The sequence below is a fragment of the Ahaetulla prasina genome, chromosome 10 (genome assembly GCF_028640845.1).
Source record: "Ahaetulla prasina isolate Xishuangbanna chromosome 10, ASM2864084v1, whole genome shotgun sequence".
NCBI lineage: Eukaryota > Metazoa > Chordata > Lepidosauria > Squamata > Colubridae > Ahaetulla > Ahaetulla prasina.
This window is the reverse complement of record NC_080548.1, coordinates 29,167,868-29,182,351: the sequence shown is the minus strand read 5'-3', so window position 1 is coordinate 29,182,351 and position 14,484 is coordinate 29,167,868. Positions and strand designations below refer to the sequence as shown.

Sequence of the window (14,484 nt, the reverse complement as noted above, 5' to 3'; positions counted from 1 at the left end):
TTGTGGGTTTTTATATGTTTTTTACTTTGGATTTGGGAGCTGGGCATAGTTGGTTATAAGACAGAGGCTATATCGAAGTTTTAAGTAAATAAGTAAAACTGAGATAAGTAAAACTCAATAATTGGTCGACTCAAAAGTCAATATTGATAAATCAAACTCAAATAAATCAAACTCAGTTACATGCTCCAGCCTCACTTTTGCATGGTCTGCCATAATTTTCCCACCCTGGGAAAAGACACAGGAACTGCTAGGACCGGAGCATCTGGATTTACAACTATTTACGGATGGAAATTAAAAAGGTAAAGGCTCCCCTCACACATCTGTGCTAGTCGTTCCCGACACTAGGGGGCAGTACTCATCTCCATTTCAAAGCCGAAGAGCCAGCGCTGTCCGGCATGACTCAACGCCAAAGGCGCACGGAACACCGTTCCTTTCCTACCAGAGGTGGTCCCTATTTTTTCTACTTGCAATTTTTTTCCACATGCTTTCGAACTGCTAGGTTGGCAGAAGCTGGGACGAGTCACGGGAGCTCACCCCGTTATGCGACGCTAGGGATTCAAACCCCTGAACTGCCGACCTTTTGATCGACAAGCTCAGCGTCTTAGCCACTAAGCCACTACGTCCCGGTGGATGGAAATTACATCATTGAAATAGCGACTCTGAGCAGTCCTCATACTTATGACTGTCGCAGCATCCCCATGATCAAGTGCTCAGAATTCAGGACCTTGGCAACCGGCGTGTATTCATCCACAAACTGTTTCAGAGTTCCGGGATCAAGTGGTCAACCCTTATGACCTTCCCATCTATCTTCCTCTGAGCAATGGGAAAAGCTGGATTCTGTTCATGCCTGGGCGATAACAACTGGCGGGCGATTTGCTGAATAGCCCGAGGTTGAAAAGATCATAAAAATTGGCTGCGATTTATTTTAACTGTCCTGTTTTCAAGCGGAGGAAATTCTGGTCGGCAATTGTGGTCATAAATCAAGGACTACAGGCACCAGATTTCATCCCCGTCATTCAATAATTGCAGCCCCCACCGCTGTGGGGTTTTTTTTGTTTTTGTTTTTGGAGGCAGGAAGGCAGAACTTTGGAGATGCAACACACCCCTTTCCGCAAAATAAATAAATAATCATCCTCAGCCAGTGAGATTCGTGGACTAAATTGAGCAGAGGGTGTTCCCAACTTCGGTGGTTTTTCACACCCACTGCCGTGCCTACATTTTCCAGCAGCTTTTTAATCCCAGCTGGAAGAACATCGGGAACAGCTGGGAAGTTCCTTGCAGCTCCCTGTCCCCTAAACTCCAGGTGCTCAACCCACCACCTTGGTTAGACTGCTCGCCCGCGTCACCCAGGTTGTTGGGGTTCAGAGAAGCATCATCTGGAAGTCCTCGATTGTGAAGACACCCGACGACAACTAGCAGCAGCTACAAGCGATTTAGGAGCCATCCTTCAATTCTCTTGAGCGTCACTAGAAGAACATCAGCGCCATGGCGTTCCACCCTGTTTCCGCGGTGTCCTCCCAGCCTTGCACCACCCAGCCATGCGCCACCCACCCACCCTGCCCCAATCAATCGTCCTGTCGCGCCCCGTACCGGGATTGGAAAACTGACTTATTGGACTGCTGCGTGGACAAACAGATTTGTGAGTATCGCCTGAGGGGTCAACGTGGGAGGGACAGCCCCACCACCAACCCCACGTCAAGCTTTCTTCCGATAGACCAGGGGTCTCCAACCTTGGCCACTTTAAACCTGGAGGACTTCAACTCCCAGAATCCCCCAGCCAGCTTTGCTGGCTGGGGGTTCTGGGAGTTGAAGTCCTCCAGGTTTAAAGTGGCCAAGGTTGGAGACCCCTGCGATAGACTAAGGCTACCCTTCCCTTTGGCCTGGCCCCTCACTTTAGGGCCCGGCCCCACTGGGAGATTAAGATGAACCTTATCATTGGGAGAGTTTGCCCAGTAGCGCCACAGGACAGCCGTCCCCACCGCAGAGATGCTGCTACGGGTAGTCCTCGACGTACGACCACAACGGAGCCCCGAATTTTTGTGGCTTAAACGAGGCCGTCGTTGAGTCAAGCCTCCCTTGGAGACCTTTTTTGCCCCCGTCGTTAAGCAAAGCGCTGCGGCTGTGAAGCGGAAGCGTTTGGTCGTTAAAGCGAATCTGGCTTCGGTTGCTAAACGAGCCCGTTGCCGAGTCAGCCCCGTCTCGTTTTACCGCCGTTCTGCCACCGTTGTTAGGCGAATCGCTGAAATTGATGCGCAAATCATTCGGCTCCCCCATAATTGACTTTGCTTGTCGGACGCCAGCTGGGAAGGTGACAAAAGAGTGATCCCGTGATCCCAGGACATGCCTGTTGCCATCGAGTCCCAATTTTGATCACATGGCAACGGCTGTGTTGAAAAGCGGTCGTCCCTTTTTTTCCCCGGCACCGTTGTAAACTTTGGCCACTCAAGGAATGGTTGTAAGTGGAGGACAGCCCGTATTTTATCACTTTCCCCGGGGGGGGGGTGCCCTTGTTTCGCTACTCATTTAATTATCTGGAGGTTAAGATCTGTATCAAGAGGAGCACTGTGCCACTTTACGTTGCTGGTTTGAGAGCCGACGCTAGGACGAGCGCGGTTTGCCGATTTGAACTGCTTCCCACCTGCTTTCCCCAGGTATCTGCGGGACCTTTGCTCCTTGCGTCCTGGCTTGTCAAGTGGCGGCGGGCCTCGGTGAATGCTTCTGCCTGCCGATTCTCCCGGGAGCAATGGTGGCCCTCCGGACATCCTTGAGGGAACAAATGCGGATCGAGGTATTTTTCTCGGGCTTCCCCTGGCTTGCAGTTTTATCCCGGGGAGATTGTGAGCCGGAGAGGATTGGGCGGGATGGCAAAGCTTGAGAAGAAAGTGGGAGGAAATTGCAATCCCGCCAAGAAATGGGACAGCAGATTTTAATTAACTTGGCAAAGTGTAACCCAATTCGCTTGGCATTGGTGGCAGTTAATTTTTCCTGCCGATTTTCAGTCCTGGGATGGGGAAGAGAGGGAGGGAGGGAGGGAAGGAAGGAAGGAAGGAAGGAAGGATCAGAGAGAAGGAAGGAAGGAAGGATCAGAGAGAAGGAAGAAGGAAGGATCAGAGAGAAGGAAGGTAGGTTCAAAAAAGGGAGGGAGGAAGGAAGGGAGGAAGAAAGAAGGATCAGAGAAAAGGAAGGATCAGAGAAGGGAGGGAGGGAGGGACGGAAGGAGAGGGAGGGAAGGAAGGAAAGAAGGAGGGAGGGAAGGGAGGGAAGGAAGGAAGGAAGGAAGGCAAGAGCTCTCATTTTGCCGTGGAGACAGTTCGCTGGATCTTTTAAAAATGAAAAGTTGAAGCCAGAAAAAAAGGAGATTGGTTGGTTGGTTTTTTTGTCGTTTATTTTGAATCAGAGACGGTTAGAATTGGGAAGGTGCAGCTACCATAGAGCATAAGTTAAATAGAAGATGTTGCACTGGGTAATTCATAGTACTGTCCTTCAACCTCGAGAACTTACATTCCCAGAATTCCCCAGCCAGCAGAGCAGAGATGGCTGGGGAATTCTGGGCGTTGAAGTCCACCTATCTGAAAGTTCCCAAGATTGAGAAATACTGATATTATTATTATTTTTCCCCCTTCTTTCCCAGGGGGATGTGTGCCATGATTGTCTGGCTATCTGCTGTTGCTGCCCTTGTGCCACGTGCCAGATGGCGCGCGAGTTGAAAGATCACTGTTAAGCCATCTTGGAATCCATGGAGCCCTCCTTCACAATTAACCAGCGAAGAGAAACTTACCTGTCGGGAAGGAATGACAACATCGGATGGAGCCAAAAAAAAAAAGGGGGGGGGGCTTAAAACAAGAGACAGCAGCAGCCACACAGGGAATGCAGCTGGAGGCAATAACCCCGAAGTGAAAGCAACCCTCCACCCCACATCTTCCTGCTGCCTTCCATCACCTGGACACACACCCCCGCAGCAGCGTCGAGGGCACCTCGATACGAAAAACAGCATAGCTCCTTAATTCTGGTCAGTTTAGCTGCTTGCAATAAACACGCTTTCATCCGCTCCCATCCAGCATGGGATTAACGACTTTAATCACCACGCGACAGCTCGCCCAGCGTTGCGACAAACCAGCCCTTCAAGATCAAGAGGCTAGGCAAAACCCCAAAGCACGATTATCTGCCAGGCATCAAAGGGACATTTTCTGCTGCTTCTTCCCATTTGCAAGGGAGACGTCTACCAGCACAAAAGCTCATTAATGTTAACAAAACCACAGGCCGGGCGGAGGGATTGCCCAACGTGCTTTTCCCTGATTTCTTCAGGAGATTGTTCCTGCTCCTCCACGCTCCAGAGCGACATGATTCATTCCGCACCAAGTTTACTCCTTCTCAAACTTCTGACCGAAGAAAAGTATTGCCGGCCAACGACTTTAAAAAGTGTTTCGGGATTTGTAGTGTCTGCGGAGTGGGACAGCCAATAGTTCTGGTTGATCTGCGGCAACACCGGGTAGAAAGCAAGCGATTTGAGATCTAGCAGATTCTCTACGCGGCGCTGGAAAAGCAAAACCGGGAACAATCAAGCCGAAACTTTGTCCTTCCTCCATCTCTACACTCTACACTTCTTTTGGAGAAGCCTGGCCCGGAGCTGGATCGCAGGCTACCTTCACACAATCTGCTCGGTGGAAACTGTGGAACTGATTCGTTCTCTGGGTTTCCACCCTGTACGGAAACGTCAGCTGAACGAAGGGGGTGGGGTTCACACGTATGAAGACACAGAAGGGCTACCAGTGAATACTAACCAAGCTGAGCATGTTGCACCAACCAACGTGGACACTAGGACTTGGTTAAGCATGTTGGGGAAACACAGACATTATGAGCTAGGCTGAGGGCCACGTTGCATGCTTCCCCTATACCAGGGGTCTCGAACGTTGGCGACTTTCCGACGTGTGAACTTCAGCTCCCAGAATTCCTCAGCCAGCCATGGCTGGCTGAGGAATTCTGGGAGCTGAAGTCCACACGTCGTAAAGTCGCTAACGTTCAAGACCCCTGCGGCCTATACCATCCATTCATACTGAGTTGGCCCCTGGACCCTCCCAAGCAGGAGGGCAGCAGAGCAGGCACACAAGCCCCGGAGAGCATCTCTGGTTTTTTTCCATTTGGTTGACACATCTCCAGCAGGCAGGGATGTCTGTAGCGACGCCGTACGAGCCAGAGAGACTTGGCAGGCCTGCTCTCCTGAAGGTTTTGCCCTTCTCAGCCCCTCCACCAGGCAGATGAAAATTGCTGAAGCCCATCTCGGCTCCGGCAGGGTGGAGTTCTCCACTAACTCATAGGGACATGCTTGTGAGGTTCTCGTGGCTGAGCAGGCCCTTGCGAGAGCTGCTGATGCCGTGGCTGCTGCTGCAGTAGTCCTGGAGATTGTGGCGTAGGGTGACGAGAGCAGAGCCAAGGCAAGCACGGTTGGGGGCCTGCAGCCCACCTGGTAGCTGGAAGAGGACGGTCGCCACACCGGCCATGCCATCGTCTGTAGGCTCCAAAGTGATTGGCCCCACTCGGAAACTGGAGTACGAGTAGCCCATGAGATGAGACAGGAAGGGCTCCGAGCGGCGGAAGTGGGCCACGGGATAGGGGACCTCGTGATAGGGTTTCAAGCGGCTGGGAAGGGGCTGGGCCGCTGCCAGGGATGGGAGTTTGTGGGGGCGAGCGGGGAGGAAAACCAACTCAGCCGGTGCCCCCAAATTATCCGGCTCAAAATAAATGGTCACTTTGGCAAAAGGCCGGCTGGCCATCTTGGTCATTTCCTGCAAGTGACGCCGTTGCTCGTGTCTCAAGTCCAGGAACTGCTTGACTTTCCAAAGCAAGACGCAGACGGAGAGGAAGAGGAAGAAACAGGAGAAGAAGACGGAGAAGAAGACGAAGAGGTCGATGTGCGCCTGGTCTTGGCGGAAAAAGAGCAGGCCCTGAGACTCAGTGACATTGGGACTGCTGCCTCCGATACCCAGCAAGATGACGTAAAAGCGGCTGGATTTCAGGGCGTGGATCTCGTGCGGGTAAGTGATGACCACGCGATCACGGACACCCCGCACGATGAGCACCCCCTGCTGCTCCCTCACGGTGATGTAAGTGATCAAGCCGTGAGCCTGCGCCTCTCGTACCAGCGGGGAGGACTGGCTCCCGTTGCTGCGCATCGGCGTTTCTTCCCCCGAGGGGACAATCCTCACCAGGTGGATGCCCGTCGCCCGGTCGACGTCCACCACAAACGTTTCGTAGGAGGTAGAGATGTAGACGTCCACTCCGCCAAAGGTCACATCGATGGTGATCCGGATGTCCACGTTGGTAAATTTGGGCTGGACGCCGAAAAAAACCGAGCGTCCAAAGAGCAAGTTCTTGATGTTCGGCTCGTGAAAGCAGTTGAGTTGGGATGTCGGGTCGAAGCAGCTCTCCTGATCGACGATGATCAGTCGGTAGCACTGGTGGCCACCCACCGGATTCCCATGGAAGAATTCCCGGCATTTGGCGCACTGTGGAAGAAGGAGAAAAAGACCGGCAGGCAGATTTACAGGAAGCGATTCCAACTATTTTGAACTCTTTTTCCTACTCCGTTTGTGAGCCATATTTGAAAACCAGGAGTCTCGAAACTTGGCAAGTTTATGACTTGTGGACTTCAACTCCCAGAATTCCTCAACCAAGTTGAGCTGAGGAATTCTGGGAGTTGAAGTCCACCAGGCTTAAAGTTGCCAAGTTTGGAGACTCCTGTTTTTAAGAGATGCCAGTTAACCGGTATGTGTAATTTCCCACACCCCAGGAATAATTATTAGTGGACCTTAAATTTATTTTCCTTCTTCGATCAGTGCAACGGAGTCTGGAAAGCTGATGCAGGCCCACAATGCGCGTTTTCTGTGCTTCCAACAACATAGTGGTTCTGATTGTTACTCCCAACCACAAAAATTAACATCAGATGTCAGTAATGATTCCTTTCCAGAATTCCATCATCTTTGAAGAAATGTAATGTGCTCCAGGTTATTTGTGATGGCGGGCTTTCGGGATTGCCCGTTACTAACTCCATCAATAAAAGAAATATAACTTAAGTCGATAAATATTTGTTGGGCGGTGAATGGTTTTGTTCGGCTTCCATTTTATCCCAGAAGAAGATGGTGTAGGGTAGGGGTGTCGAATTTCATTGAGGGCCGCATCAGGGATGTATTTGACCTTGGGGGGGGAGGGGAGGGGGAGGGGGGCATGGCCAAATCAATGTCACTCGTTTCAGGGGCACCTCTGGAGGCCCAAATACTCTGCCAGTGAAAACGGGCTCCTGAGCTCCGTTTTCGGCTGTGACAGCCTCCTGCAATCCTCTGCCAGCAAACGTGGAGCTCCGTTTTCGCTGGCACAGGAATTGGGGGCCAGTCCTTTGCTGGTTCTAGGGTGATCCCGCCGGGCCAGATCTACATACCTCACAGGCTGGATTTGGCCCCTGGGCCTTGAATTTGACATCCCTGGTGTAGGACAACGTCTGGAGCAGGGGTCTCCAACCTTGGCAACTTTAAGACTTGTGGACTTCAACTCCCAGAACTCTGGGAGTTGAAGTCCACAAGTCTTAAAGTTGCCAAGGTTGGAGACCCCTGGTCCAGAGCAGTGATAGATAACCTTTTCCAGACCAAGTGCCCGAAGTAAGTGTATGTGGGTGGGAACGCGTCCACAAACGCCCAAACCCCCAAAATGCAATGCGTAAATGGGCCCCGTGCATGCATCCTGACCCCCCCCTGCATGTGTGTGCAGCCCCGTGGCCCGCTCACCCCCCGCATGCACCCGCAACACCCCTAAACGCCTCCCAGGCATGCGCATGAGGTATCTCGCATGCATGGCAGAGACCTGAGGATCAGCTTGCCGGCAGGAGGTACATACACAGCAGACTTGGAACTGGGACGATGGCTTGCACGCCATCAGAGAGGGTGCTGTGTGCCACCTCTGGCACGCATGCCATAGGTTTGCCATCACTGGTCTAGAGAAATGGTCCTTGATTTTGTGCTGCTAATTTACCCATCCTTCTGAAAGAGCTTCTCTTTCTCCTGATTCTAGGGCAGGACGTTTTCTTTCGGATCCTTCCAAGGGTGAAATGCTCCCGGTTCAGACCGGATCGTCCGATCCGGTAGCGATGGTAGTGGGTGGTTCGGAGAACCGGTAGCAAAAATCGCTGCCTCCCCCCCACCGCCCATGCCCAGCTGAGCTGCGCGATCATCAGAGGTTGTTGTTGTTGTTTTTACTTTTCAAAGCATTTTTTCTTCGGCTGAAAAAATGCTTTTAAAAGTTAAAAAAAAAAAAAGCTTCTGACGATCGCGTGGCTCAGCTGGGATCGCCAGGGCCTTTTAAAAGCATTTTTTCTTTTAAGCATTTTTTTTTGGCCGAAGAGGTTGTAGGAAAAATGCTTTTAAAAGGCTCCTCTGACGATCCCAGCTGAGTTGCCTGAGTTGTTTTTAAAAGAAAAGATCAGGCAACTCAGCTGGGATCGTCAGAGGAGCCTTTTAAAAGCATTTTTTTACAACGTCTTCGGCCGACGAGGCTGTAGAAAAAATGCTTTTAAGTTTTTTTTAAAAAAAAAGTTGGCCACACCCACCCAGTCACATTACCACCCCCCACCAAGCCACGCCCACAGAACCGGTAGTAACGAATTTTACATTTCACCCCTGGATGCTTCCGTGTCAAGACCACCCCACTTCCCAGCCTGAACCCAGAGCCGCCCCACCCCGCCCCTCTACCTGTTGTTTGTAGCAGTCCTTTTTGTCAGCTTGGGCGCTGTTCTGGCAGCCTCCGGTCTCGGTGTTGTTTTGACACGGGCACCCGGTCCCATCCAGCTCGTGGCAATAGTCAGCGTGGCCGTTACATTGGCACCTGGGAGAGGAAGGGGAGGTAACGGATTGCTCCAAATGCACCGCCCACCACACTGGGACCTCTCATTACATCGGAAAAATCGGTAGCCCTCAACTTACAACCACAATTGGAACTGGAATTTTGATCGCCGAGCGAGTCATCCCCCGAGCAAGCCCAATTTTTACAACTATTTATACTACGGTCATTAAGTAAATCATACAGGAGTGGTGCGGTGGCCTAGAGGTGGAGCTCTCGCCTCACATTCAGGAGGCTGTGAGTTCGATCCTAGGTAGAGGCAGATATTTCTCTCTCTCTGGGCACAATGTGAATATATCCGCTGAAACAAAACTCCACACTGGCAACAGGAAGGGCATCGGGCCAGTAAACTCTCAACTCCATTCAGTTGCCCAGACTCCACCCCAATGCTCATTAAATGATGATGATTAATAAATCATACAGCCTGCTAAGCGAAACTGGCTTGTCCCAACTGACTTTGCTTGTCGGAAGCCGGCTGGGGAAGTTCGCAAATGATGATCATATAATGGCAATAAATCGGAACTGTCGTTAAAAGAGGAGTCTAGGGTCTGAATTACAATCACATGACTATGGGGAGGGTCGACGGATGTTAACTCCGGAGACAGATCATAAATCACTTTATGATTTAAATGCGGGGTCTCCAACCTTGGCAACTTTAAGCCTGGTGGACTTCAACTCCCAGAATCCCCCAGCCAATTCTGGGAGTTGAAGTCCACCAGGCTTAAAGTTGCCAAGCTTGGAGACCCCGCATTTAAATCACTTTATGATTTTGAACCACATTTAAATGAACAGTTGTTACCTGCACACAGTTCAAGGACTGTCCCCTTGGCTTCAGCTCACCTGGACAAACGCCAGAGCCAGAGAGCCAGTTTGGTTTAGTGCTGTGATGGCGAACCTATCGGTGGCCACGCAAGCATTGCCCTAGCTCAGCTCCGGTGCACATGTGCGCACCGGCCAGCTGATTTTCGGGCCTTCCGGGCCCACCGGAAGTCCGGAAGCAGGGCATTTCTGGCCTCCGAGTGAGTGGGGAAGGCCCTTTTCGCCCTCCCCAGGCTCCAAGAAAGTCTCTAGAGGCTGAGGAGGGTGAAAAACCATGCTATCGTGTGCCAAAAGTGGGGGGAGCATGGGTGGGTCGCGTGCACAGTGCCGGGGGGGGCATTAATTATCGGTGTGGGCATGTGCATGCGCGACACACACACCCCCGCACTCCCCCCACTTTTGGCACATGATAGCAAAAAAGGTTAGCCATCTAGCGGTTAAAACCACTGGGCTAGAAAGCAGGAGACTGTGGGTTCAAGTCCCGCTTTAGCCATGAAAGCCCAGTGACTTTGGGCCAATCGCCAGAAGATGCTGAGTTTCCCAGTCCCGCTTTTTAGGCATGAAAGGCGCCCGGTTGACTTGGGGAGTTCTAGTCCCACCTTCGAGGTGAAAGCCAGCTGGTTGACTTTGGGCCGGTCGCTTCTCTTGTCAGGCCAACCCACCTTAAAGGTGTGGTTGGCTGTGGGGTTAATAGGAGGAGGAAGGGGTGTTGGGTGAAAATATTTGCAGATCCCTCACATCCTGGACATAAACTGTTTCAACTCCTACCCTCAAAACGACGCTATAGAGCCCTGCACACCAGAACAACTAGACACAAGAACAGTTTTTTCCCCAAAGGCCATCACTCTGCTAAACAAATAATTCCCTCAACACTGTCAAACTATTTACTAAGTCTGCATTACTATTATTATTAATCTTCTCATCGTTCCCATCAACAATCTCTTTCCACTTATGACTGTATGACTGTAACTTTGCTGCTGGCAATCCTTATGATATATATTGATATATTGACCATCAATTGTGTTGTAAATGTTGTACCTTGATGAAGGTATCTTTTCTTTTATGTACACTGAGAGCATATTCACCAAGACAAATTCCTTGTGTGTCCAATCACACTCGGCCAATAAAAATTCTATTCTATTCTATTCTATTCTATTCTATTCTATTCTATTCTATTCTATTCTATTCTATTCCTTTTATGTACACTGAGAGTATATGCACCAATCACACTCGGCCAATAAAAATTCTATTCTATTCTATTCTATTCTATTCTATTCTATTCTATTCTATTCTATTCTATTCCTTTTATGTACACTGAGAGCATCTGCACCAAGACAAATTCCTTGTGTGTCCAATCACACTTGGCCAATAAACAAATTCTATTCTATTCTATTCTATTCTATTCTATTCTATTCTATTCTATTCTATGTATTATAAAAAAATACCCAGGGCTTCCAGAGGGATCTTACTTGGTACATTTGCCCTCCAGCAGGAAGTAGCCGTGTAGGCAGCTCTCGCACTTGTCTCCAAAGCTGTTGTTCTGACAGTTCACACACACCGCCGCATCCTCTGCAGGCCCTTCGGCCACCCACGTGGGGATCTAGGAAAAGAAAAAGACAGCCCCACACAGTTCTCTCCCTCTTCTCCGTGTTCACGAGGAGGTAAGAGCTACAGAGCCATGATCAAAGGGGAGAGCTCATCTCAGCCAACCTGAAACTATAGAGCAGGGGTACCAAACTCAAGGCCCGCGGGCTGGATCCGGTCCAGGGGATGCTTAGCAGGGGTCGGACTAGAGGACCTCCAAGGTCCCTTCCAACTCCGTTATTATGGAATGCTTTGGCACACTTTGGTGGTGGAGTCAAACCGATTTAGCCAAACTAAGCCAGTTCTGTGTGTACAGATCGATCTGGTTGTGTATAAATAGAGGATTATGAAAAGTAATGCGATGCGCTAAATCCTGATTTAGTCCTCGTTTAGCAATCGTGTGGCTTAGCAACCGTTCAGTTACAGCTACGGCGAAAAAGGGAACTTTGCAACCAATCCTCACATTTACGGCCTTTCGTAGGTTTGTAAAAACGGTGCTTCTCAATCTCAGCCACTTGATGGCGGCTGGGGGATTCTGGGAGTTGACGTCCATCCCTCTTAAAGCAAAGGAAAGCGGATGGAAGAGCATTAGGCAGAGTCGTGGTTTCACATAGCGACAGCTTCGTAACGGCCGAGTTGCCGGTCTCAGTTATGGTCGCTAATTGAGGTGTCAACCCTGAAGTGAACCCAGCTGAGGCCATCTTGGAGCCTTCAGGGTTGCCACAAAGCAGAAGAAGAGACAGGGAGGGAGGGAAATAGCTAGATGGGGTTTTGTAGCCAAAACAGAAAAAGCTTTCCTGTGGGAACCAAGGACATTCTCATAGGTGGCTGGCCAGAGGAGGAGCGAAGTAACCAAGCAACCAGTCAGCACCTTGATTGGACAGCGTGACCTGTGATTTGGGGGAAAGGGGAAACGTTTACTTTTAATGAGGTGAAAGCCGCAGGAACTTTCAGAGTCGGCTTTTACCAGTTGCGCCAATTTGATGTATCCAATAAATTGTTCTTTGAGGAATCTGCCTGCCTCAGAGTTCTGCTTTCTGTGGGTGCATTACTTGGAACCCTGACACAAGGTGTTGTGACTCCAGCCCCCGAACCTGGCCCCATGCCCGAAAGTGACTCCGAGAGTGAGGGGGAAGGGCCGGTAAAGCTTACTTCGGGAGCACCGATTCCTTTGGCCCGGCTCCAAAAGCCAGAACCAGGCCAGTCAGAGGACATAACAAGGCCGTCATCCCCTGATTCCTCCCTTCCCCAGGCTACGCTCTCTACATGGGGCTCCCCTTGAGATGCACTCGGAGGCTTCAGTTGGTCCAGAATGCAGCTGCGCGGGTGATAGAGCGAGTCTCATGTAGCTCCCATGTGACACCTCTCCTGCGCAGACTGCACTGGCTTCCTGTTGCCTTTCGGGTGCATTTCAAGGTTCTGGTTACCACCTTTAAAGCGCTCCATGGCTTGGGACCTGGGTACTTACGGGACCGCCTTCTGTTACCTCATGCCTCCCACCGACCCGTACGCTCGCACAGAGAGGGCCTTCTCAGGGTGCCGTCCGCCAGACAATGTCGGCTGGCGGCCCCCAGGGGAAGATCCTTCTCTGTGGGGGCCCCCACTCTTTGGAATGAACTTCCCCCTGGTTTACGTCAAATACCTGACCTTCGGACTTTTCGCCGCGAACTGAAAACGTATTTGTTTGTTCGTGTGGGGCTTTCTTAAATTGTTTAGTTTTAAATTTTAAATTTCTCTCTGGTTTTAATTGGGGTTTTTTAGATTTTTTAACTGTTTTAATTTCGGCCACATTGTATAATAAGTTTTTTAATTTTATTTTAACTGTACATTGTTTCTTTTTACTTTGGCTGTACACCGCCCTGAGTCCTTCGGGAGAAGGGCGGTTTATAAATCTAATAAATAAATTTGAAGGTTTCTACTGTTGATACTGTGTTGTCAAGTATTGTGAGAGGTGGAAGTATGGAAGGGTTTTTCCTAAAGTCTACCACCATTTCTACGGTTTTGAGTGTGTTCAGTTCCAGATTGTTTTGGTTGCACCACAAGGCTAGTCGTTTGACCTCTCGTCTATATGCGGATTCGTCATTGTCTCGAATGAGACCAATCACAGTTGTGTCATCTGCGAACTTCAGTAGCTTAACAGATGGATCATTGGAGATGCAGTCATTGGTATATATAGAGAGAAGAGAAGTGGGGAGAGCACACAGCCTTGGGGGGCCCCTGTGCTAATTGTACAGGTATTTGATGTGATCTTGCTTAGCTTCACCTGCTGCTTCCTGTTTGTTAGGAAGCTTGTGATCCACTTACAAGTCTGTTCCGGTACCTGTAGCTGGTTTAGTTAGGAGAATGTCTGGAATGATGGTATTGAATGCTGAACTAAAGTCTACAAAAAGGACCCTTGCATAGGTCTTTGGAGACTCAAGATGTTGTAGGATGTAGTGCAGAGCCATATTAACAGCATCATCTGTTGATCTATTTGCTCGGTATGCAAATTGCAAGGGTCTAAAGCGGATTCGTGATGGTTTTCAGGTAGGAAAGCACTAGCCTTTCAAAGGTTTTCATGACTACAGATGTTAGAGCAACTGGTCTGTAGTCATTCAGTTCCTTGATGGTGGGCTTCTTGGCACTGGGATGATGGTAGGCGTTTGAAGCAAGAAGGAACATAGCACATCTCTAGTGATTTATTGAAAATATGGGTGAAGATGGGGGCCAATTGGTCAGCACAGACTTTTAAGCAAGAAGGAGTTATCTTGTCTGGGCCTGGAGCTTTTCCTGGCTTTTGTCTGTGAAATAGGTCCTGCACTTCCTTTTCTGTGATCACTAGGGGTTGTGAATCCAATGAAATGGGGTCAGTTGTAGGAGGCTTGGCTGTTGTTGGTGTGTCTGTGATGGGGTTGTGGAGATAGGTGGCTGTAGTTTCCTTTCAAACCTGCAGTAAAACTCATTCAGGTCATCTGCCAGTTGTTGATTACCTTCAGCCTGGGAAGGAGGTTTGCCATAGCGGTGATATTTTAAGAGTTTTCCACATGTTTGCTGGTTCATTTGCTGAAAATTGATTCTTTAGCTTTTCAGAGTAGCTTCTTTTGCTGCTCTTATCTCCCTTGTTAGTGCATTTCTGGCCTGATTGTACAGCATTTTATCACCTTTTCTGTAGGCTTCCTCTTTGGAATGTCGTAGCTGCTTAAGTTTAGGTGTAAACCA

The 14,484-nt window shown here is 49.9% G+C and overlaps 2 protein-coding genes across 2 annotated transcripts in view; one reads left to right on the top strand and one right to left on the bottom strand.

Moving 5' to 3' along the window:
- The first annotated feature begins 1,485 nt into the window (after positions 1-1,485).
- Positions 1,486-2,875, top strand: LOC131204569 (cornifelin homolog). Its single transcript, XM_058195960.1, has 2 exons — positions 1,486-1,639; positions 2,652-2,875. Exons 1-2 carry the CDS (start codon positions 1,486-1,488, stop codon positions 2,873-2,875), a joined length of 378 nt encoding a protein of 125 aa, XP_058051943.1.
- A 409-nt stretch (positions 2,876-3,284) lies between these two features.
- The window catches only part of MEGF8 (multiple EGF like domains 8), a 73,142-nt gene continuing 61,942 nt past the window's right edge, over positions 3,285-14,484 (bottom strand). The window contains exons 41-43 of the mRNA XM_058196106.1: positions 11,172-11,302; positions 8,736-8,868; positions 3,285-6,503 (exon numbers count right to left, since the gene is read on the bottom strand). Coding sequence (XP_058052089.1) covers positions 5,310-6,503; positions 8,736-8,868; positions 11,172-11,302 — 1,458 coding nt within the window. The 3' untranslated portion in view covers positions 3,285-5,309. The remainder of the gene's footprint in view (positions 6,504-8,735; positions 8,869-11,171; positions 11,303-14,484) is intronic.